Raw genomic sequence first — 19,168 nt, 5'->3', positions numbered from 1 at the left:
TATATGTGATTCTACACAAGAATCTTGTACAAGAAGAGATGAAAGGCTATGAAGAGTCATACACTAATCAATATATAGTTTTCAATATGATTTAAAGTGTATGTTTATATGTAGGTTCAAAGGCAATGGACAAAGGCAAGACTGAAGGGTCTACCTAGCTGCAGTAGATACTGAGGTGAACAAACTTTTCATACCTGAGAACACCACCACATGCAGTACAAGCTTTTCAAACTTGCGTTCTTTGTTATCATAAACATTACTTAAAAAATGAAGAAAAGATGGAACGAAGAGAAGATAGATTTACACAGCTCGATCGAGATCCATTTACTCAGAGGTGAGAGATGCAAGGCCCATGTTCGACGAGTGGACTGCTTTTAAAGTTTCATGGTTTACACGGAGAACTAGAAATGAGATCTTAGACGTCGTAGGCGGCCTTGCCAGTGAACTTGAGATCCACCGGGTTGCAGTTCTTGCCAATGGACCTGAGATTGACGCCCACGCCCTTCCGCCCGGGGTTCACCTTCTCGGGGTACACTCCGTCCTTGGGATGCAAGTACTGCACCTCGCCGTTTGGAAACACCCTGTAGAACTGGTAGTTGATCTTGAACTTGGAGCGCAGCTGCGTGCCCAGCGCCAGGCACTGCTCCTTGCGCGCGAGCTTGAGGAGATTGGGCCCGGATCTCATGATGGCGGCGCCGCCCGTGGGCATCTCGAAGATCTGCTCCTTGCCCGATTCCCAGGTGATCACATAAAACTCCTCCACCTGTGCCTTGCGCAGCAGCCCGCCCGTGCTGCCGCCGAAGATCGGTGATGGAGTGTCGGGCTTGAGCTCTGGCGGGGTGAATCCCGCCGGCGCTGGTGCTGCTGCCTTGTCCGCCGTCGCCATCATGCTCACTCGCGCACCCGCCATGGAGACAGCCATCTTGGACTGACCTTGGAAGAAGCTGCTGCTCCCACTGCTAGCACTGCTGCTGGTGATGCTGCTGATGGTGGAGCGCACGCTCGACATTGGAGACGCCTGCATTGCTGCCAGAGCCTGCATCTTTGCTGTGCTAGCAATCGCGCTCTTGAAACTCAAGAGCACTAGCGAGTGATGGTGTGTGTGGATTCAACTCCAAGCCCAGGGATGGTGTGGATAGAACGCGGATAGGCCAAGCACGAATCACACGCCAGGAAGCCGCCACGTAGGATGATCCGAAACTTAGTCTTTATTGCGCTAGTACTTATTAGTGATCTTATGATCGCTAGAGCTTTATCGAAATATCATAGAGAAGAGATTTAATGTCGCTGGTTCTTGGAGTAGAACCTGATGATGACGTAGAAGAGCAGCCTGTAGAACACTCCCCAGGCCAGCAGGACCAAAACGTCCACCCCGATTCGCGCGCCACCCATGTCCATGGTCTTGAGGACGTCGGTTCCATCCACCGTGCACGACGAGTTGGACGTTACGCTTGTGTGAACCTTGCCCAGCGGCCCCGGCTTCTCAAACACGGGTCCATTCGCGTAGCACGCGTGGTAGCCATTGTCAAACTGGTTGACGAGCAGCGCCTCGAAGGGATACTTGATGGTGGAGATGTAGTGCAGCGGCAGCCACACCCCGGGGATCTGGGAGCGCTTGAGGAAGTAGCCGCAGTTGAGGAAGAAGAGCGCGGTGATGGCGATGACGACCGCGTAGCCCATGATGTAGTTTGGAACCACGGCGCTGACGAACATGACGAACGAGTTTGTTGTGATGAGCGACGCGAAGAGGATGAGCCAGATGGTGAAGACGCTGCCGTGGAGGCGGAGAGTCCACCAGGTGATCACCACGAACGTGAGCGCCTGGATGGCCAGGAAGGGGAGGTTGACGATGAGGTTGGCGATCACGTACGAGGAGGCCCTGTACGCGTTGTGCGACGCCTCCCGGATGAAGATGAATCGCTCCTGGATGAAGGTGGGCACGGCATCGTTGGAGGAGAAGAAGAGCAGGCACACCGCGAAGATGTAGAAGTTCATGAGCTCGTTCACGCCGTCCAGAGTGTCCTTTGGCCGCTTGAAGAGTGTCGCCAGCATTGCGCTCATCACCACAATCACCAGCTCCCGGGAGAGGAAGAGCTCGGGTGTCCTGTACACGTTCTTGTAGTTCCTCCACATGAGAACCACCAGCTCTCTCGACCATGGGTTTGCAAACTTGTGCCTCCACTCCTCCGACTCCTCCTCGTCATCGGTGCTGAAATCCGAGTATGGCGCGTGGGACGGCTGGAAGCGGTCATCCAGAGCAACGGTGCAAGACACCGAAACGTCCACTGGCTGCTGCTGCTGCCGCTGTTGCTTCTCGGGTGCCACTATAGGCGTCCTCCATGCAGAGAGTGCTGGCACCCGTAAAGCTCTTGCCGGTGTCCTCGCCGGAGTCCGTCTTAACGTGTCAATGGCTTCGTTGTACAGCCACGCGGAGAACTCCCTGTAAAACTGAGCCGCAAGCCTGGGATCGTTGTGCAAGGGAGTCATGGCCATGCTCTTTGGAAGGGAGCGGTCGAAGTCATTGTCATCTTCGGCGTCGACTTGGTAGTAATTCCTGTTCCTGTTCTTGGATGGCAGTGGCGTCGCTTCTGCTCCAAGCCCATCCGGTCGAACGCCATCCCTCTGGAACTGCACCAGAGGTTCCAAACCCAAGTCCGACTCGTCATACTCTTTGATAACGTCCAGGAGGTTCTCCAGTGCATTCTCCCCGTCGGGAACAGGCCGTCCAAGGTCTGCAAGGTGGTCCTCGAGCGCATCAGGCTTTCCTAAGTAGATCAGTTTCCCCCTGAGAAGCAGATCCACTCAAAGCTGTAATAAGAGCTAGCTAGAGTTTAAACATGACTACCTCGCAAGAACAATGAGCCGATTGAGCAACTGCTGAATGCGGTAGGACGGCTGGTGAATGGTCAGAATAACTGTGCTTCCCCGCTGCGCAATGTCCCTCAGACGTTCCACCACAACGAATGCACTCGTGGAATCCAATCCCGAAGTTGGCTCGTCAAGGAAGAGGAGAGATGGCCCGTGGATGATATCCACGCCAATTGACACTCTCCTTCTTTCTCCGCCGGAGACACCCCTCACTCCTTCGTTGCCTATGTACGTATCAGCTGCATGCTACAGGAGAAAACAATCACATGTAAGTCTAAGCGTACACTTTTAGCTTAAACAACTCACCTCCAAGCCAAGTTGCGTGATCAGTTCTTCGACACGCGCTTTCTTCTCCTCCGGAGTGAACGCACTGGGAAGCCGAACGTTAGCCGCAAAAAGAAACGTCTCGTACACTGTGAGCATGGGAAACAGCTGATCGTCCTGCATCACGTATGAAGATATTCTCTTCATCATGCTTGTACTCACTGCCCTGCCATCCACCGTCACTCGGCCTCGCAGGCTTCCTTTGCAAATCCTGCCTGCTAGAGCGTCCAGGAAAGTCGACTTCCCAGCTCCACTCGGCCCGAGAACAGCAGTGACATGGCCTTTGAGTGCCTCGCCCGAGATGTTATGCAGCAAATCCACTGAAGTCACCACCGACTTGCCTTCTTTCTTCACTTTCTTGCTCACACTGTACAAGAGATCTTCAAATACCAGGCCCGGGCCGTAGAGCTTGTCGTTCTTCTCGCTGTACTCACTACCAGCATGGCTATATGGCGTCGCACTTCCCAGTAAGTTTTGCAGGGTCGGCTGATCGTGGCGGTGTAATCCGTTGTGCTCCTGACGAGCCATGAAGCCTGCTGCTTGCGCTCGATGATACTTGCTTCTGCTACTTCATACCATACTTATGCCAGCAGATGGCTACCCCCCTAAGAAAAGGACGCCTTCTTCCTGAGTTCCCACAGGCATTTCATTCTCTGATGGAGAGGCGGAGAGATTCTTGAATTGAGGCCTCTAGTTCATGGCGATTCTAGCAAAGATGGTATACTTGTCCGTCACTTCGCCTCTTCAGCTGGCCGTTTGTCCAGACTGCCAGCTTTTCCACCTTTGTCCTTACAGGAAATAGAAGATTCCTTCCTAGCTCTACGGAAACAGCACTTGAAGAAACATACGGCTCGAGATGAGAACAAGCCCACCTTGAAAGGAGCGGCCATGACTCTCATCGTTGAATTTTATTGTATCCGCGGATTAAATTTCTTCGTTTCTAGAAAACTGTTACTCTCATCGTCGCTTTACCGTCATGAAGAGACCCTACAACGCACAACAAAGACCTGTCAATGGTCCCCTCCAATGTATACGTACTCTTACCTTAGTCGTATGTATTGTTGCACCCGTCGTCATCCCAATATCTTGACCAGGAACCAGCTCGAGCTCAAAACGTTGGAGCAGCATTGCTAGTGTGACAAGTGCTTCCAGCATTGCAAACTGGTCTCCAACACACTTTCGAGCCCCTCCGCTGAATGGAATGTATCTGCCAATCGAGTAACTTTCGAAGTGAGCAGAGTTCCATAATAAAATTACTAGCCGCACCTGAAGTCTGTGTTCGATTCGTTCGGGATGGGACCATCTGGATCGAACCTTTCTGGAACAAAATCTTCTGCTCGCTCCCAGAGCTGCGTGTGATTATGGATATCTGTAATATCAGGAAACATTCAACATGCGATTTGAAGCTTACAGCTGGTGAATGATGTATGTTATACACAGATATCATGACATTCTGGCCGCGTTCCAGTTTATATCCGCCAGGCAGTGTATCCTGTTCTTGAGCTCTTCTAATGAGCACCTGCGCAAGAAGAAAATTAGTAACAAGACCGTGTCTACTACGCAGACATACAGGAGGATGAGGATACAAACGCATGGACTCGTTGATACAACGTGTAAGGTATTTGAGCTCTCTCGTGTCTGCGACTGTGGGCTTACGACCGTTCAAGACAGCGTCCAGCTCCTCTTGCACTTTGGCAAGCACCAAAGGATTCTAGCAAAAAAAAAAGAAAATAAGAAAATCCACACTTAATGACGATAGAAGAGGCTACTTGCTCACTTTACTTAGGAGATATACTGTCCAAGTTAGAACGGAACCTGTGGTTTCATGTCCCGCAACTAGCATTGACAGAAGATCGTCTCTTAACTGCTGGCTTGACACCTACATCAGAAGGGAAGAGTATTTTTTTTGTGAAGAAAACCGTTGCGTGACGTACCTCTTCACGACTTGCCAAGAGAAACCGAAGAACACTTGGATCGGACTTGTTCACGTACTCCTCGCCCTCCAAACACTCCCCTTCAGCGTCAACAATCTTCTTGCACTTTTCAACTAAATCCTCAACAGTGTTTCGAATGAGAGAAACCGCCTTGGCGGCCTTTCGTTGTCTCGGATCAATTTGACAAAGCAAAGGCACCTGCATTGCACGCAAATGGTAAGAGTGCACGACATCTTTCTACACCGAGTACCTTCCAGTACTGAACAAAGTCTGTAGCACGAGATTCCGTTTCCTTGAGAGCCGTGTAAACAGCCTGGATCACAGGGCTATCGGTCGTTAGCGCATCAAAATCGTAGTTAAAGACCGACAAGCCAATCACGTCCAGTGTCAACTGAGAGAATTGAGCCTCCATGTTCACTGCCTCGCCTGTCTGCGCTACCTTGTCAAGCTTGTCAATAAGACGCTCGGAGCACTTGCAAAAGACCCCATCCACCATTGTGGATAAGAAGTTACGATGAAGAGATGGAACCACCGCTCTGCGGCGAGTCTGCAAGTAGAGAACGATCATGAGCACTTCTAGTAGAAGTTGGCTAGTCACTAAGAAAAAACTCACCATCCATATCTGACCCTCAGCAGTCGCGAATCCAGAGCCAAAAAGAAACTCGGCCACCTCGGAAACAAGGCCTTTGGCGTACTTCCCGTAGTTCTTTAGCACGTACTTGGCAGCGGCGGGATCGCTGAGCACGATGAAGTTAATCGGCCCTCCAGTGAGTCGATACACAGGGCCGCATTCTCCCATCCACTTGAACAGCAGCAAGAAGAGCGAGCCTTGGAGCAGCTTGGTCAAGTCCTCGAGCCTCACCTGGGCAGTCGGAATAGCACTCTCGCCGCGCCCTCTTCCAGAAACCAGCGATGTCAGCCATTCCAGGCTCACCGTGGCGGAATTCACCCGCTTGTGGCTGCAGCACACGATCCTCCTGTGGCACGGCCGCCGGGAGGCGATGGAGATTCTGGCATTGGATCGGGGAGCGGCGGCTAGCAGCAGCGCCCGCGGCGCCAGAGCCTCCATTCCCAGCCCCTGCCCTAGCACTCTCGCCCTCCACCATTTCACTAGCTAGCTCCTTGGCGCTGTATGGCGGAAAGATGCTTTTCAAGCTTAACCCAGATCCACGGCGTTAGTTAAACCCTTTTTGTGTTAATAGAATTTTAATTAAGAGTAACTCGTGTGTGTGTGATGTGTGGAGAGTGTGTGTGGGTTGGGTGTGTGTTGGGTGGGTAAACCTAGCTAGCTCCTCGACCTAAGTAGTCGGGCAATGGAGGGTAGCGTGATCTTCTAGCTCCACAGATCCATCCAATGCGCACCGGCGACGGCTGCCAGGCGGAGGCGCAGCTCCATCAGTGTGAGAATCGATCGAGATCCAGATTTCTTGCTTCTAGAATGAGCTCTCAGCTGGATCTAGGCAGTGAGGATGAGGCAGAATTCGTGGAAGTCGATCCAACTGGTCGCTATGGCCGGGTATGTGCTTGCTTTAGCGATGCGATGATGATAAAAGAGTAATCTAACGCTTCATGCCCGCGCAGTACAAGGAGCTACTCGGCAAGGGGGCTTTCAAGACTGTGTAAGTCGTCTTCTCTTGCGCTTCCTTGGCTTTAACTTGTCACTCGTGACAGATACAAGGCTTTCGATGAGATCGATGGGATCGAAGTTGCCTGGAATCAAGTGAAGCTCCACGATGTGCTCAGGAGTCCCGAGGATTTGGAGCGCCTATACTCGGAGGTACACTTGCTCAAATCGCTCAAGCACAAGAACATCATCAAGTTTTACAACTCGTGGGTGGATACCACGAGCAACAACGTGAATTTCATCACCGAGATATTCACGTCGGGGAACTTGAGGCAGTAAGTTTTGTTTCTTCTCTGTGCTCGAGACAAGTGTGATGCTTGATCATTTTTTCTTTTTCTCAGAGCAGGTACCGTAGGAAACACAAGCATGTTGATTTGAAGGCTGTCAAGCACTGGGCAAGGCAGATTCTGCGGGGGCTTCTCTATCTGCACAGCCATGATCCACCGATCATACACCGCGACCTCAAGTGTGACAACATCTTTGTGAATGGAAACCACGGCGAAGTGAAGATTGGAGACCTTGGACTTGCTGGGATTTTGCGGCAAGCACACGGTGCTCATAGCGTGATTGGTAAGCTCAAGCAGCACAAGAAGAGGTTGCTGGAATTTTGAGATATTCACAGAGCATGCACTGTGTAGGAACGCCGGAGTTCATGGCTCCTGAGCTGTACGAGGAGGATTACAATGAACTTGTCGACATCTACTCGTTTGGTATGTGCCTCCTGGAGATGGTCACCTTCGAGTATCCTTATAGCGAGTGCATGAATGCTGCCCAAATCTACAAGAAGGTTACATCGGTGAGCCCAATCTTAGAGTTTCCCGACCGGTTACTTATTCCTTTGTGACTCCTTGTGACAGGGAAAGAAGCCAGCTGCGCTGAACAAAGTTCAGGATCCTCAAATGCGGGCTTTTGTGGAGCAGTGCCTAGCCAAAGCATGTAGGAGGCTTCCAGCAAGAGAGCTGCTCATGGATCCATTTCTTCAGTGCCATACAGCCGAAAGGGGGGTCGTTCACGAGCCTCACGACAGCATGGACGAGCTGGAAGTAATTCTCGAGGAGAATGGCGACGACTCGCTGTCCACTATTCACGCTGGAGCTATGGCTTATGACCTGGCACCTAGAGGTGCACATCACAATCACCACGAGTTGACACGGCGCAGCAGAGACTTCAGAGTAAGAGTCAGACGAAGAAACGACGACACAATCTTTTTAAAACTCCGGATTGCGGACCAGGAAGGTATGCTTTTCTGCTCAAAGTGGCTTCTTTAATCTTTCCATCGCAGGCTGCATTCGAAACATTCATTTCCCCTTCGACGTAGAAGCTGACACTGCACTATGCGTGGCAAGTGAAATGGTAGCCGAGCTAGACCTCTCCGACCAGGATGTCACGACCATCGCTGATATGATCGATGCGGAGATAGTGCTGCTGGTCCCTCACTGGAGACCCGGGGCTTCGTTTGAAGAACACAGAGAAGACACCACCCTTCACGATACCGACGATATCGACACTTGCGAGACAGTATCTTCCAGAAACTCCGAAGTCGAGAGCCTTTCACCACAGAACTTGGAGGGAACAATGCACGGACGATTCGAGGAGTTTACGTATCAGTCGTTGCCAATGAGATCTCACGCGACTCCGAGAGAGAATCAGGAAACAGCAAAGTTGTGGGACTTCCATTCGACGCCAGTTCCAGACAAGAGACCCGAGCATGCCAGTGCTGTTCCAGAGGGGTCGTCATGCGAGGAAGAAGGCTCTAGTGCTGGGATTGACGATCCACTTGAGTGGGAGATGGCGGTGCTGGCACACAAGCAAGAGCAGGAGCTGAGGCAACTCCGGAGACAGCACGAGCAGGCAGTGCTGGAGCTGAGAGACAGATACAAGCAGAAGCCCGGTATGCGCTTCTGTGGCCGGCCATCACTCGAAGAGCTCGCAATGTGCGACGACCGAGGTGACAAGCGCCAGAGTTTTGGATCGTCCGAGTTTCAGTTCAAGGAGGTTCAGGCGTCCAAGACCAGCTGTGGCCTGGACGTGCAGCGCAGGCAAAAGAGCATGTCGGATATGGACGTGAAGAAATCCTTGGCCCTGGAAGCAATGCCGATCCCGGAGCACAAGGGCGGTCATTCTTTGGAAGTGGTGTAGAGGGGAGACAGTCAGTCTCTACTTACCTATCTCGTTTAGGACGATGGTGGTGATAGCATTCACGGGAGCTCCTCCTCCAGCGACAACGGGTTTGCATCCCAATGGCCGTCTTCGCAATCGCAGGCCCGGAAGATTGACAGCAGCAACAGGTGCTACTGAATTGGTGGAGCTCGCGGCCTCTAGTGTCGCTGCTACTGCTGCGACTGTGGTGGATCCTTGGTCTCCCGGTGGCGTCAATTCACAGAGCCTGGCGTCTCAGCTGTTTGCTGCATCGCTCTTCCCGTATCTCGGCTTCCTCTATCACCTTACCAAGTCCAAGACTGCGCCCCAGCTCACCCTCTTTGGCTTCTACTTTCTACTCGCATTCGTCGCAGCTACAAGTAAGTCTTCTCGTCTTGTTTTGGTTGTGGATCTAACTTGCAACATATGTACGTCTTTGGAACCGCTTCTGTGCTACCACAGTTCCTGCTGGCATCTATGGTACGCTCGCAAATGCGAAAGCCTTATATCCACGATTTGATGACGATTTGAACTCTGTGTGTTGCATGCAGCCAAACTTCACTACGGCACATCTCTCTCGAACGTTGATTGGCTTCACGGCGGTGCCGAATCGCTCCTTACAGTCACGAATCTGTTTATAGTGCTCGGCTTGAGAAAAGCGCTGCGTGCTGCTGCTGGTGGTGGTGATGTTGCTGCTAATGCTGCAAAAGATGAAAGCAGTTAAAACGCTTCGATTGTGTTCTTTCTGTTTACCTGGGAGGACTTGGCCGGGTTGTATTTTATATAAAACGTAACTTTTTAGTCTCGGGCTCAGCATCTTGTTGGTGCGCATACGAACGGAAGCTCGTGTTCGCAGAATAGATCGTTGAGCATGTATGCCAGTGAAGAAGCCGAGGCTCGCAAGATTGGGGGCTCATACTTTATGGACACGCAGTTTTCGTTTCCATACAAGTTATTCGGCTCCAAGAAGTTCCAGTAACTGCTGTTGAAGTTGATGCATGGAGAACTCGGCCAGATCCAGGAGGCGTTCGCTTTCTGGCCTCCCAGATAACATCCTTGACCTTTAGGACTATAAGGATCCACCAATGCTGCAAGAGGATAATTCCTGTTAGAAATATCGAACGAGACAGTCTACGTGCTTACCTTGATTCGGGGGAGCCTGGCTGCAAAAGTCGCCGATGTCCTTGAGTTCGTTAAAATCCGCCACTGCTGCCAAGTGACCCCCATGTTGTGCGCAATATTTCTCGGCATTGCTCCAGGTTGCATGCTGCTTCACAAGCTGGAAGCAATGTCCCGAATTTTGACCCCTGCTATATCCCGATGGACAGGATGCTGGAGGAGGAGAAACGGTTGGTGACGGTGGAGGTGGAGGTGGAAATAAAATCGGACTAGGAGGGAGAGGTGTCGGAGATAGTGGGGGAGGAGGAGAGCCGATTGGCGACGGTGGAGGTGGAGAGCCGAATGGTGCCAGTGGAGTTGGAGGTGGAAAAAATATCGGGCTAGGAGGGAGAGGTGTCGGAGATAGTGGGGGTGTTCCCACCGGTGGAGCAGCTGGTGCTGAAGGTGGAGGTGGAGCTGAGAGAGAAGAAGAAGAAGAAGAAAAACAAGAGTTAGCACAATCCGCATAACTTCCTAACGAGCTTACCGTAGAAATCTCTGCATTCTTTGCCTGACTTCTGGCCACTCTGACTTGAGAAACAGTTCCCGCTCGTACTTACCGTCACACTGCAAAAACAAATTGCGTCACGCAAAAAACAACATGAACGAGTGCGATGCATACCCTCGTCTTGATAGAGACGCGCACGAGGGACTCTCCCCAATGAAGTAGTTGTTAGAAAAGGTCCTGCACACACAAAAGGTTTACTAACATACATACAAGACCGTTTAGCGAAACTCACAGATTTCTTATCTTCGGCAAGTTGCAGACATTGTCAGTCAGAATTCCGGAGAGGAAATTGTTTCCGACGTTGAATTCAACCAGCTCAACCATGTTCGCGATGCTGTCGGGCAAACCGCTACTTAGTTTGTTGAAGCCCACGTCACTTCACACAGGAGCAGGTATTAGAAACTTCGAAACAAAAAACAAACATCTTACAATACAGATACTTGATTCAAAAGTCCGATTTCTGATGGTAGAGCACCCGCGAGACTGTTGTTGAGAAATACTCTGCAATAGAACTCCAAGGATCAGGCGCAGTATGGTCGACATTTCGTCGTCACTCACATTTCATTTAATGTCCTCGACATGCTTCCTAAGCTATTCGGAATATTTCCAGTGAACTGGTTATTGGCGAGGACCCTACAGCATGACAGCAACAGAACAAATTGTTTTAGCATAAAAAATGTGCAACAGGACACGTACACAACAGAAACTGGAGAGTTTCCGAAATTGGCCGGGATAGGATTTCCGAAGTTATTGTTGTTGACAAAGCTGAAGACAGCAAACGTCAAGTCCTGTCTCAGATAATTGCAGTATAGTAACTTACAGTGCATCCAGCTTCTTATCAAAGATTTCTGCGGGTATGCTTCCATAAAACCGGTTGAATCTTATATCCCTGCAAAAGTACCAAACTTACATATCATATCGAAGAAAAAGTGTCAACTTACAGATATATAAGACTTGGCAATTGCAGAGTAACAGCAGGAAATACTCCAGACAGCTTGTTGTTACTTACGTCCCTGTAAAAATATTAACGTCAAGACCAACAGCTAAACAGCAAATGCTTACAGTTCTCCAAGGAGAACGAGATTTTTCAGACTTTCGGGTAGCCCCCCTGTAAATTCGTTGCTGTTCACATGACTGGACAAGGAAAAGAAAAAGATAAGCAAGAACTCTTGGACGGTGGATGAATTTACCACACTCACAAGATACCGAGCTCGGTCAGAAGTCCCAGTTCACTGGGGAGTTGACCACCAAGATTGGCGTGATTCAGATCACTGGAATAACAAGCAACGCATCAAAAGGTCAGTGAAATACCGCGCAAGCATGGTCTACATGTACACGTACATCCCACTCACAACGCGGAGTGTAGGGTCGTGGAGAGAAGGCCCGCAAAAGACACCTCTGTAGTTACATACTTCGCTGCCCACCCAGCTCCCGGTAATGTTTAGCGGGTCGCGAAAGATCATGCGTTTCCAGGCTTGCAGTGCCACAAATGCCCGAGCTAGCGACGAGGCTGTAGAGCATGAATTCACGCATGAGTGGATCTACATTGCTGCCAAGAGAAGCTAAGCAGACTTACGCTTGGGGAGATGGTGACCGACACCAGGAGGATGATGTCCAACGCCGGGAGGATGGTGTCCAACACCGGGAGGATGGTGTCCAACGCCCGGAGGATGATGCCCCACTCCAGGAGGGTGATGTCCTACACCCGGAGGATGGTGGCCCTGGTCGATTTCCTCAAGCAGCCAAGGTCGGCGGTGCGCTGCTACCACTTGATCCGGATCGAGTGCCACACCGTGATATCCTGCTCTCTCCTGGAGGCGTTAGTGACCAGTCTGGAACAAGATGAGAATGCAGCAGGAATGCTATGCCCCGGAACTATGGAAGAGATCAAGGAATGCAGGACAAGCAAAGAATCACCGGCGCGCGCCTACCTATGGTGTGACGAAGAAGAAGCAGCAGTGGCAGCGCCGCCGACCAGATCGGCGCCATTTACACCTCCGTCGGCGCAGCCGGATCGATCTTGGCAACGCGCAAACCTAAAAAAACTGGGAGCTCGTTGGGCGTTTGCGTCCCTCCCTTTTTCCCTTGGCAGGAGCTCAAGTGTTGCGTGTGTGAATGCGACAGAATATGCGCTAAAAACCCACATTAACGCTTACGCTTTAGTTGCTGTGGCCAACAGACAAACAACACGTGGTGGCCGTTGCGACCGTTGGTCGCGGATGGAGATTCACCCCTTGAGAAAAGAATGTAGGTAAAATCCTGGGAATATGCTTTCGTGTGACGTGGCATAAACCCTAGAGCTTGGGTGCAATGGATAAGGAGGTGCTGCTGCGCGCGTTCAAGGCCGCCGTGCCCAATGCCACCGGCACGGCGATGAGCGATGGATGCAAGCTCTCATCGGCGCCGCTGCCAGGGCTGAGGAAGCTGGACATGGTGGACGCCTGCGTTGGAACCCGGTGCCTCAGCCGCGAGGTTTGCTATCACGGTCGCGTAGTGTATGCTAAGATATGCACCTCCGCAGCTCTCCCGGCCGCCAATGCGGTGCTGTGCCTCGTGGAGCAGGAGGAGGACGGTGGAAACGACCGCGGCTGTGCGCTGCTGCACGTCTTCAATGCCGTCGCCTCCACCTCGAGGCAGGAAGATGGCGAGCTCTTGTTTCCGCCAAATGCCAGAGTTGCCATCAAAGAGCCGCTGTGCTTCTCGTCCGCGCTGCAAGTCTCCAGCCCCGCGTCCGTGGAGTTCCTGGGACTCGCGAGAGCCGCCAGCGCCAAGCCGCTCGGGAGGCTCCTCAAGGAAGCCAACGCGTTGCTCAGTCGAGGGAGCTACGTGCTGGCCGAGCTGTACTACACCGAGCTGCTGGACATGAGAGCCAAGAGCGGAGCTCCAACTTACGGTGTCTTGGAGAAGCAAGTCTTCTCCAGGAGAGCCGAGGCGAGGCTCCGGCTGCGACGGTACGAGGAGGCCTTTGTGGACGCCGAGACCGCCACCAAGATCCCGGGGGCGTCCGATAGCCACCATGCACGGAGCCTGTGGTGCAAAGGCAAGAGCCTGACCGCGCTCCAGGAGCACGAGCTCGCACTTCCGTGCTTCCAGTCGGCTGTGGCGCTGCCGGACGCTCCGCCTGACGTCTCGATCGACTTGGAGAGATCCAGGACTTACTTGCGGGAGAGCCGGGACGGTGAGTACGATATCACGGACTTCGTGCTTGGCCGGAAGGTGGAACCCAAGTGTAGTGACTACTTCGGACCTCTGGAGCTGAGGATGACTCCGGACGGTCGAGGAAGAGGTGTGTATCTCACTCGGGACGTAAGGCGGGGGGAGCTGCTCATCGTTTGCAACCCGACTGCGTACGTGAAGACTCCGAGGATCGAAAACGCGGACAGGGATTTGTACGTGGAGCTGATACGATCTTGCAGCACTTCCAGCAGGCCACGGTACCACATCTATGCGATGGCGGACGCGAGCAAGATGACGACGGTACCGGACTTGGATCGCTTCAAGTGCAACATTGGAAGAGTTGTGGTACCGCCGGGATCGAAAGTTGAGGAGGTGGATATCGAGCGAGTGAGACGAGTTGGCCACCGGTGCGGCTTCACCACTCAGGCCGGAGATGCCTGGATCGCCGGAGTCTGGGCCTCGAGCGGCTTTTTCAATCACTCGTGCACTCCCAATGCCTCCAAGGTGTGCTTCGGACGCGTGATGTTCATCCGGGCTGCCAGGAACATGAGTGCCGGTGACGAGGTTCTACTCTCTTATCTCGAGGCGACTGGGAGCATGGAACCACTGCTCTTGGCTCCGTTGCCGGCGCGGGAGGTGAAGTGCAAGCGCCTCGACTTTGAGTGCTCTTGCAAGCGGTGCGTCTTGGAGAGGACGAACAAGGATCTTCTCGCCAGCTTTAAGTTCTATGATCGTCGTCGAGGTGACGCGCAGAAGACCCTCGACGAAGTTTTGGACTTGGAGAAGAGGATGACTGCGAGGGGTTTCAGCGACGAGGAGAAGGATTGCATCCGTGCGGCACAGGTGGAGCGTTACTCTGCGGTCTGCGTGCTCAAGCACCCGGAGCTTCCGAGCGCTGGCGACTACATGAGAATCCTACACGAGACTGCTCCCGGGAACTTCGAGACGCTGTCGAAGATGGGCGTTCTTTACCGGGCTGCCGGATGTGGTGACGAGTCACTCCAGCTGCTGCATGAGGAAGTTGCGGCGCTCTTTGGAGAGCTGAGAAGAGAGATTGTGGAGGGCGTGATCAACCAGGTGATTGCGCAGGCGACGTTGTTAGATGGGATGAGATAAGTTTTTTTTTCTCATTGTTTCTCCCTCTTGCCTCCTTGCCTGATGTAAATCATCAATATGACCTTTGTGGGCATATCCAAATTTCCATGCCATCCTTGGGCATATGGCAGATACCTGGTGTCTGAATATGCTTGGAGGATGCCACACGGAACAAGATTCCCAATAAAGGCATACATTTTATGAACTTGGAAGCATGATTGCTCTAGAATAATTAAAAGAGACCACAGGGGTCATCACAAGAGCAACATCTGGAAGAAGCTCTGGAACTTTCATGATCTAAAGGAGATTTTGCAGGAAGGGCGGCATGCCTCCTTCCTGAGTGCGGCTGCTGGGACAGCACAAAAGAAATATGTAGAATCTGGAAAGTATCTGCTGTTTTGTGTGACTGAATGAATTGGGCGATCGATCTTAGATTGCCTCCATCGACCACTAAGTTTGGAATTTGGAATATTTGTGAGTGGCCGTTGAAAACGAAAGGCGGGTACAGGTGTTCGATTTCATTTTTGAGCGGCGGAAATTTGACGGCCAACCGTCAGTGTTTATATTTGCCTTTGCAAACCGAATTAGGGCTCTTGTGCATGTCTCCAGTTAGCTCTGGAGATACATTACAATTGGCATGGCTCTTCCTCCCAGGCAATCATGTGTGGATCATGAAGAAATCTCATTGGGTGAGATCAAGATCAAGACAAAGGATCCTGCATGTATGTGTGAAGTGGAAGTAGCTCCCCAACACTGTTCCGTGGACATCAAGAGCGTTGTGATTCCAATCTATTTGAAGGTAGTCTATTTCGTGTTGTTCTCATCTGATCATTCAATCGTTGGATCCTCTCGCACAGTTTGTGGATGTTCGATGCAGCATCCGATTCAAGACTTCAACCTTGTGCCGTGGTTCCTCCAATATTGTTGGAAAGGAAATCCTTCATGGAGTATCTGGCGCTGTTGGACCCGGTCAGATTCTAGCGATGATGGGTCCTTCCGGGAGTGGTAAAACCACACTGCTCAGTCTTTTAGCTGGAAGATCGCAAACAAATTTACATTCTGGATCGATCACCTACAATGACATGGGCTACACCAAGGCACTCAAGCGAAGGTACTAAACTTTCTAAAGCCTAGGCTCTAGATTTTCTTTTCCATAGGTAGTGAAAGTAATGCCTATGGTTTGAAAACACCAAGCATTTGATTTGGGGCAGAATGGGTTTCGTGACACAGGATGACGTGCTGTTCATGCACTTGACAGTGAAAGAAACGCTCCGCTATGCAGCTTTGCTCAGGCTGCCCAAGAAACTCTCGAGGCAAGAAAAGATTCAGCGGGCAGACAGTATCATCCTAGAGCTGGGCCTTGATAAGTAAGAAAGATCTTAGCTCGCGAGAGTTCTACTCTCCCTCTCTCGCTAACCCTTGCTAACTGGCAATTTGCAATGCAGGTGCAAGGACACGATAATTGGAGGGCCTTTCGAGCGTGGTGTATCAGGCGGTGAAAGAAAACGGGTTTGCATCGGGCAGGAGATTCTGATTGATCCATCCATAATCTTTCTGGATGAGCCAACTTCTGGCCTCGACTCTACAACTGCTTTAAGGATCCTGCAATTGTTACATGGGCTTGCTCAGGTATTGTAGAGTTGATCCCTTCATTCATCGAGGAAAAGTTTAACCACCGGTTGTCAGGCTGGACGAACAGTCATCACAACAATTCATCAGCCCTCTAGCCGGCTTTACCATATGTTTGACAATCTCCTCCTCCTCTCAAATGGCCACGCTATCTTCTTCGGAAGAGGGCAGGATGCTCTGCCGTACTTCAGCTCCATCGGCCTCAACGCATCGCTGCTTATGAATCCAGCGGACTTCCTGTTAGATCTCGCCAATGGTAACATCAGTGACACGTCCATCCCTCCAGAGCTAGAGATTAAGCTTATACAAAGCAAAGGCGATAGCAAAGTAGGAAAGCCTCCCGAGCTTGCAGTGCAAGAAGTAAGCTTTCCACATTAGAGTTTCCATTGATCTTGTAAGTCACGGGGGTCTGTGCTTTGCAGTATCTGGTGGAGTGCTTCAGCTCCGAAGTAGCATTTAGGGACAGCAGTGTTGATTCTCCGCCCCATGCAAAGGACGTGATCCTCCCGCCGAGGCGCGAGTGGAGCATCGGGTGGTGGCAGCAGTTTTTGGTGCTTATGAGCCGCGGATTCAAAGAGAGGCGGCACGAGTACCTGAGCTGGTTGAGGGTGTTTCAAGTTCTTGTTTCGGCGGTCGTAGCCGGCCTCGTGTGGTTGCACTCAAGCGCCGACTCGGAAAAACACTTACAAGACCAGGTGAGCAATTCAATCTAATATCATATCATGCACTAAGTAACTCATGGATATGAACCCATCAGGTTGGGCTGATCTTCTTTATCTCCATTTATTGGGCCTACTTCCCCATTTTCGTGGCCATCTACACATTCCCTCAAGAACGAGCCATGATCGCGAAGGAAAGAGCGTCTGACATGTACAGGCTGAGTTCCTATTTCATGAGTAGAACACTCGGTGATCTTCCGCTCAACCTGGTGTTGCCGCTGGTCTTCTTGCTCATCACATACTTCATGGCGCATTTGAAACTCACCGTGGGGGCTTTCCTGCTTACAGTCCTCAGCCTCTTCCTCATTGTCATTGCCGCTGAGGTGAGAAAACTTGACGTACTTGGAAGAGCACAGCGATTGATCTTATATGTCCTTGCAGGGACTTGGTCTGTTCATCGGTGCCGTGATGATGGACACAAAGCATGCAACAACTCTGGCATCAATCCTTCTCCTCATTTTCATGCTCACGGGCGGATTTTTCACTCACGTAAGCCTTGAAAGTTTTAACCTCTTTCACGATATAACGTTGCGTGATGATCCAAGCAGGGCCTAGCATCATTTGTGAAATGGATCAAGTACGTTTCCTACACTTTCTACGCCTTTAGGCTGTTGATCAAGGTGCAGTATAGTCGCTCCCAGGTCTACGACTGCCTCAGCGCAACGGGTTGCAAAAGTATTGCCTCGGCGCGAGTAATGGCTGACGTGGACCTGAACGAGGCCGGTCCAATGGAGGACGTGTTTGCTCTACTCCTCATGGTCGTCGGCTACAGGATCCTGGCTTATGTCGCTCTCAAGAGGATGAACACAGCCAGATAGTTGTAATATTCAACCAAGCAAGCAATCTTGATTGAAACAATGTGTGATACTACAGCTAGAGCGTAGATCAATTCTTCTTGAGCTTAAAGATGACCGGAGCTGCGACGACGAGGATGACAACGAGGAGTAAAACGATGGCAATGCACATACACTTGCGGCTGCTCCTCTGGATCTTCCTGGCGCCGCGGAGGCTCCCCGCCCCTTGCTCCACGTACGCTGCCGCGCGGTGGACTTGGTGCTCGATGCTGTTTAGCTGCTCTCCCTGCGACTCCACCAGCACCGAGATGTCGAGGAAGATCTGCTGGAGCTCCAGCAAGTTCTTCTCCATCGTCTTCACCGCGTCGTGCCTCTCCTGGATCTCTCGTATCGTCTCCACAATCTGGCCTCGCCCCTGGTCCTGGATCGCCCGCTGCAAGAAGCTCTCGCTCTCTCCAGTCTCGAGGATGTAGTCCACGGTCTCGTCGTCGGGCTTCTTCCCCGTCACGGTGAAGAAGCGCCGGATGAGCGTGTCTCTGTACTCCCCCGTGATCTTGTGTCGCAGCTTCTGGAACTCGGCCATCACGTCCTGGAGATTCTTCTTGAGGTTAGCCGTGATCACCGTTCTCGTCCTGTCCGTGGGCGTCCCTTCCTCGCATCCGCCAACTTGGCGGCTGGCAATGTTGGATCTATCCAGCTTCTGGATCTCGTCTTTGACGAGCTTGGCCTTGACGAGAACCTCCTCAATGTCCTTGTCCATGCGCTGCCGGAGAGCTTTCATCGCCTTGGCCTTGTGAATCGTCTTGCTCTCCTCGTGCGCGGCCTGTAGCTTGCCCAGCAGCATCTTGAGCCTCTCCATGTCGCTCTTGATCTTCCCCACCTCGTCGAAGAAGCGGCCCAGCAGCTTGTCACTCCCATGCTCCGGCTGGCGCTGCTGCCCTGCCTCCAAATCGGCACCACCATCACCGCCCAGAAGATCGTTCATCCTGTGCCAAATGCAGGTGCGCCCGCTACTTCCACACCCTGCCTCTGCGATCTAGCTCGATAGATCTATGCGCTGCTTACCACCATTCCATCGATCTGATCCAAAGGGTGAGTGAGTCCTCCGCTAGTCTAGCACTGGGAAACGAAGGTCTCCCCAGATCGGGCTCGTGATAAGCCCCTGTGCCAGCTGACAAGACATAGACGTCCCACCAGCT

At 51.9% G+C, this 19,168-nt stretch overlaps 8 protein-coding genes across 8 annotated transcripts; 3 read left to right on the top strand and 5 right to left on the bottom strand.

Moving 5' to 3' along the window:
* Positions 1 to 279: 279 nt before the first annotated feature.
* LOC112343366 (photosystem I reaction center subunit II, chloroplastic-like) lies at positions 280 to 1,166 on the bottom strand. The gene has a single exon (XM_024666694.1). The coding sequence runs from the start codon at positions 1,040 to 1,042 to the stop codon at positions 416 to 418; it is 627 nt and encodes a 208-aa protein (XP_024522462.1). The 5' UTR covers positions 1,043 to 1,166; the 3' UTR covers positions 280 to 415.
* Positions 1,167 to 1,190: 24 nt separating this feature from the next.
* LOC9652091 (ABC transporter G family member 17) lies at positions 1,191 to 3,930 on the bottom strand. Its single transcript, XM_024666686.1, has 3 exons — positions 3,175 to 3,930; positions 2,846 to 3,114; positions 1,191 to 2,785 (listed from the first exon to the last, which is right to left on the bottom strand). The coding sequence occupies exons 1-3, from the start codon at positions 3,718 to 3,720 to the stop codon at positions 1,279 to 1,281; spliced, it is 2,322 nt and encodes a 773-aa protein (XP_024522454.1). The 5' UTR covers positions 3,721 to 3,930; the 3' UTR covers positions 1,191 to 1,278.
* Positions 3,931 to 4,026: 96 nt separating this feature from the next.
* Positions 4,027 to 6,231, bottom strand: LOC9652118 (carotene epsilon-monooxygenase, chloroplastic). Its single transcript, XM_002992926.2, has 9 exons — positions 5,740 to 6,231; positions 5,377 to 5,673; positions 5,127 to 5,324; positions 4,970 to 5,071; positions 4,763 to 4,903; positions 4,604 to 4,711; positions 4,459 to 4,541; positions 4,237 to 4,399; positions 4,027 to 4,179 (listed from the first exon to the last, which is right to left on the bottom strand). The coding sequence occupies exons 1-9, from the start codon at positions 6,193 to 6,195 to the stop codon at positions 4,150 to 4,152; spliced, it is 1,578 nt and encodes a 525-aa protein (XP_002992972.1). The 5' UTR covers positions 6,196 to 6,231; the 3' UTR covers positions 4,027 to 4,149.
* Positions 6,232 to 6,377: 146 nt separating this feature from the next.
* On the top strand, positions 6,378 to 9,690 carry LOC9652090 (probable serine/threonine-protein kinase WNK3). Its single transcript, XM_024666688.1, has 9 exons — positions 6,378 to 6,642; positions 6,708 to 6,745; positions 6,798 to 7,025; positions 7,097 to 7,320; positions 7,389 to 7,546; positions 7,608 to 7,986; positions 8,033 to 9,269; positions 9,352 to 9,369; positions 9,441 to 9,690. The coding sequence occupies exons 1-7, from the start codon at positions 6,481 to 6,483 to the stop codon at positions 8,887 to 8,889; spliced, it is 2,046 nt and encodes a 681-aa protein (XP_024522456.1). The 5' UTR covers positions 6,378 to 6,480; the 3' UTR covers positions 8,890 to 9,269; positions 9,352 to 9,369; positions 9,441 to 9,690.
* LOC9652117 (leucine-rich repeat extensin-like protein 6) lies at positions 9,277 to 12,678 on the bottom strand. The gene is made up of 16 exons (XM_002992925.2): positions 12,487 to 12,678; positions 12,132 to 12,356; positions 11,897 to 12,065; positions 11,755 to 11,826; positions 11,618 to 11,689; positions 11,497 to 11,568; positions 11,376 to 11,444; positions 11,252 to 11,320; positions 11,114 to 11,188; positions 10,985 to 11,056; positions 10,788 to 10,931; positions 10,670 to 10,732; positions 10,535 to 10,614; positions 10,033 to 10,464; positions 9,643 to 9,977; positions 9,277 to 9,590 (listed from the first exon to the last, which is right to left on the bottom strand). The coding sequence occupies exons 1-15, from the start codon at positions 12,542 to 12,544 to the stop codon at positions 9,700 to 9,702; spliced, it is 1,950 nt and encodes a 649-aa protein (XP_002992971.2). The 5' UTR covers positions 12,545 to 12,678; the 3' UTR covers positions 9,277 to 9,590; positions 9,643 to 9,699.
* A 170-nt stretch (positions 12,679 to 12,848) lies between these two features.
* On the top strand, positions 12,849 to 14,923 carry LOC112343365. The gene is made up of 2 exons (XM_024666689.1): positions 12,849 to 13,027; positions 13,077 to 14,923. Exons 1-2 carry the CDS (start codon positions 12,940 to 12,942, stop codon positions 14,846 to 14,848), a joined length of 1,860 nt encoding a protein of 619 aa, XP_024522457.1. The 5' UTR covers positions 12,849 to 12,939; the 3' UTR covers positions 14,849 to 14,923.
* Positions 14,924 to 15,123: 200 nt separating this feature from the next.
* LOC9652089 (ABC transporter G family member 22) lies at positions 15,124 to 18,009 on the top strand. Its single transcript, XM_002992953.2, has 9 exons — positions 15,124 to 15,626; positions 15,685 to 15,938; positions 16,039 to 16,194; positions 16,273 to 16,456; positions 16,514 to 16,816; positions 16,879 to 17,151; positions 17,214 to 17,498; positions 17,557 to 17,664; positions 17,724 to 18,009. The coding sequence occupies exons 1-9, from the start codon at positions 15,465 to 15,467 to the stop codon at positions 17,991 to 17,993; spliced, it is 1,995 nt and encodes a 664-aa protein (XP_002992999.2). The 5' UTR covers positions 15,124 to 15,464; the 3' UTR covers positions 17,994 to 18,009.
* Positions 17,974 to 19,114, bottom strand: LOC9652116 (syntaxin-132). Its single transcript, XM_002992924.2, has one exon. It carries the CDS (start codon positions 18,952 to 18,954, stop codon positions 18,061 to 18,063), a length of 894 nt encoding a protein of 297 aa, XP_002992970.2. The 5' UTR covers positions 18,955 to 19,114; the 3' UTR covers positions 17,974 to 18,060.
* Positions 19,115 to 19,168: the final 54 nt, after the last annotated feature.

The sequence above is a fragment of the Selaginella moellendorffii genome, unplaced genomic scaffold (genome assembly GCF_000143415.4).
Source record: "Selaginella moellendorffii unplaced genomic scaffold, v1.0 SELMOscaffold_146, whole genome shotgun sequence".
NCBI lineage: Eukaryota > Viridiplantae > Streptophyta > Lycopodiopsida > Selaginellales > Selaginellaceae > Selaginella > Selaginella moellendorffii.
This window is presented reverse-complemented; position numbering and strand designations above follow the sequence as displayed.

What these genes read in the sequence shown, in the direction of transcription:
- LOC9652090 (XM_024666688.1), top strand. Translation starts at nt 6,481, where the DNA reads ATGCGCACCGGCGACGGCTGCCAGGCGGAGGCGCAGCTCCATCAGTGT. An exon ending in ACGTCGGGGAACTTGAGGCA is followed by an intron (nt 7,026 to 7,096) that starts GTAAGTTTTGTT and finishes TTCTCAGAGCAG; the next exon opens with GTACCGTAGGAAACACAAGC. An exon ending in CCGGATTGCGGACCAGGAAG is followed by an intron (nt 7,987 to 8,032) that starts GTATGCTTTTCT and finishes TTTCCATCGCAG; the next exon opens with GCTGCATTCGAAACATTCAT.
- LOC9652091 (XM_024666686.1), bottom strand. Translation starts at nt 3,720, where the DNA reads ATGGCTCGTCAGGAGCACAACGGATTACACCGCCACGATCAGCCGACC. An exon ending in TCACGCAACTTGGCTTGGAG is followed by an intron (nt 3,115 to 3,174) that starts GTGAGTTGTTTA and finishes TTTCTCCTGTAG; the next exon opens with CATGCAGCTGATACGTACAT. An exon ending in CGGCTCATTGTTCTTGCGAG is followed by an intron (nt 2,786 to 2,845) that starts GTAGTCATGTTT and finishes TCTGCTTCTCAG; the next exon opens with GGGGAAACTGATCTACTTAG.
- LOC9652116 (XM_002992924.2), bottom strand. Translation starts at nt 18,954, where the DNA reads ATGAACGATCTTCTGGGCGGTGATGGTGGTGCCGATTTGGAGGCAGGG.
- LOC112343366 (XM_024666694.1), bottom strand. Translation starts at nt 1,042, where the DNA reads ATGCAGGCTCTGGCAGCAATGCAGGCGTCTCCAATGTCGAGCGTGCGC.
- LOC9652118 (XM_002992926.2), bottom strand. Translation starts at nt 6,195, where the DNA reads ATGGAGGCTCTGGCGCCGCGGGCGCTGCTGCTAGCCGCCGCTCCCCGA. An exon ending in ACTTTGTTCAGTACTGGAAG is followed by an intron (nt 5,325 to 5,376) that starts GTACTCGGTGTA and finishes CGTGCAATGCAG; the next exon opens with GTGCCTTTGCTTTGTCAAAT. An exon ending in GTTTGTATCCTCATCCTCCT is followed by an intron (nt 4,712 to 4,762) that starts GTATGTCTGCGT and finishes CTTCTTGCGCAG; the next exon opens with GTGCTCATTAGAAGAGCTCA.
- LOC9652117 (XM_002992925.2), bottom strand. Translation starts at nt 12,544, where the DNA reads ATGGCGCCGATCTGGTCGGCGGCGCTGCCACTGCTGCTTCTTCTTCGT. An exon ending in TTGAATCAAGTATCTGTATT is followed by an intron (nt 10,932 to 10,984) that starts GTAAGATGTTTG and finishes TCCTGTGTGAAG; the next exon opens with TGACGTGGGCTTCAACAAAC. An exon ending in AGAATGCAGAGATTTCTACG is followed by an intron (nt 10,465 to 10,534) that starts GTAAGCTCGTTA and finishes CTTCTCTCTCAG; the next exon opens with CTCCACCTCCACCTTCAGCA.
- LOC9652089 (XM_002992953.2), top strand. Translation starts at nt 15,465, where the DNA reads ATGGCTCTTCCTCCCAGGCAATCATGTGTGGATCATGAAGAAATCTCA. An exon ending in CCGAGCTTGCAGTGCAAGAA is followed by an intron (nt 16,817 to 16,878) that starts GTAAGCTTTCCA and finishes TGTGCTTTGCAG; the next exon opens with TATCTGGTGGAGTGCTTCAG. An exon ending in AAAAACACTTACAAGACCAG is followed by an intron (nt 17,152 to 17,213) that starts GTGAGCAATTCA and finishes TGAACCCATCAG; the next exon opens with GTTGGGCTGATCTTCTTTAT.
- LOC112343365 (XM_024666689.1), top strand. Translation starts at nt 12,940, where the DNA reads ATGCAAGCTCTCATCGGCGCCGCTGCCAGGGCTGAGGAAGCTGGACAT. An exon ending in CCCGGTGCCTCAGCCGCGAG is followed by an intron (nt 13,028 to 13,076) that starts GTTTGCTATCAC and finishes GCACCTCCGCAG; the next exon opens with CTCTCCCGGCCGCCAATGCG.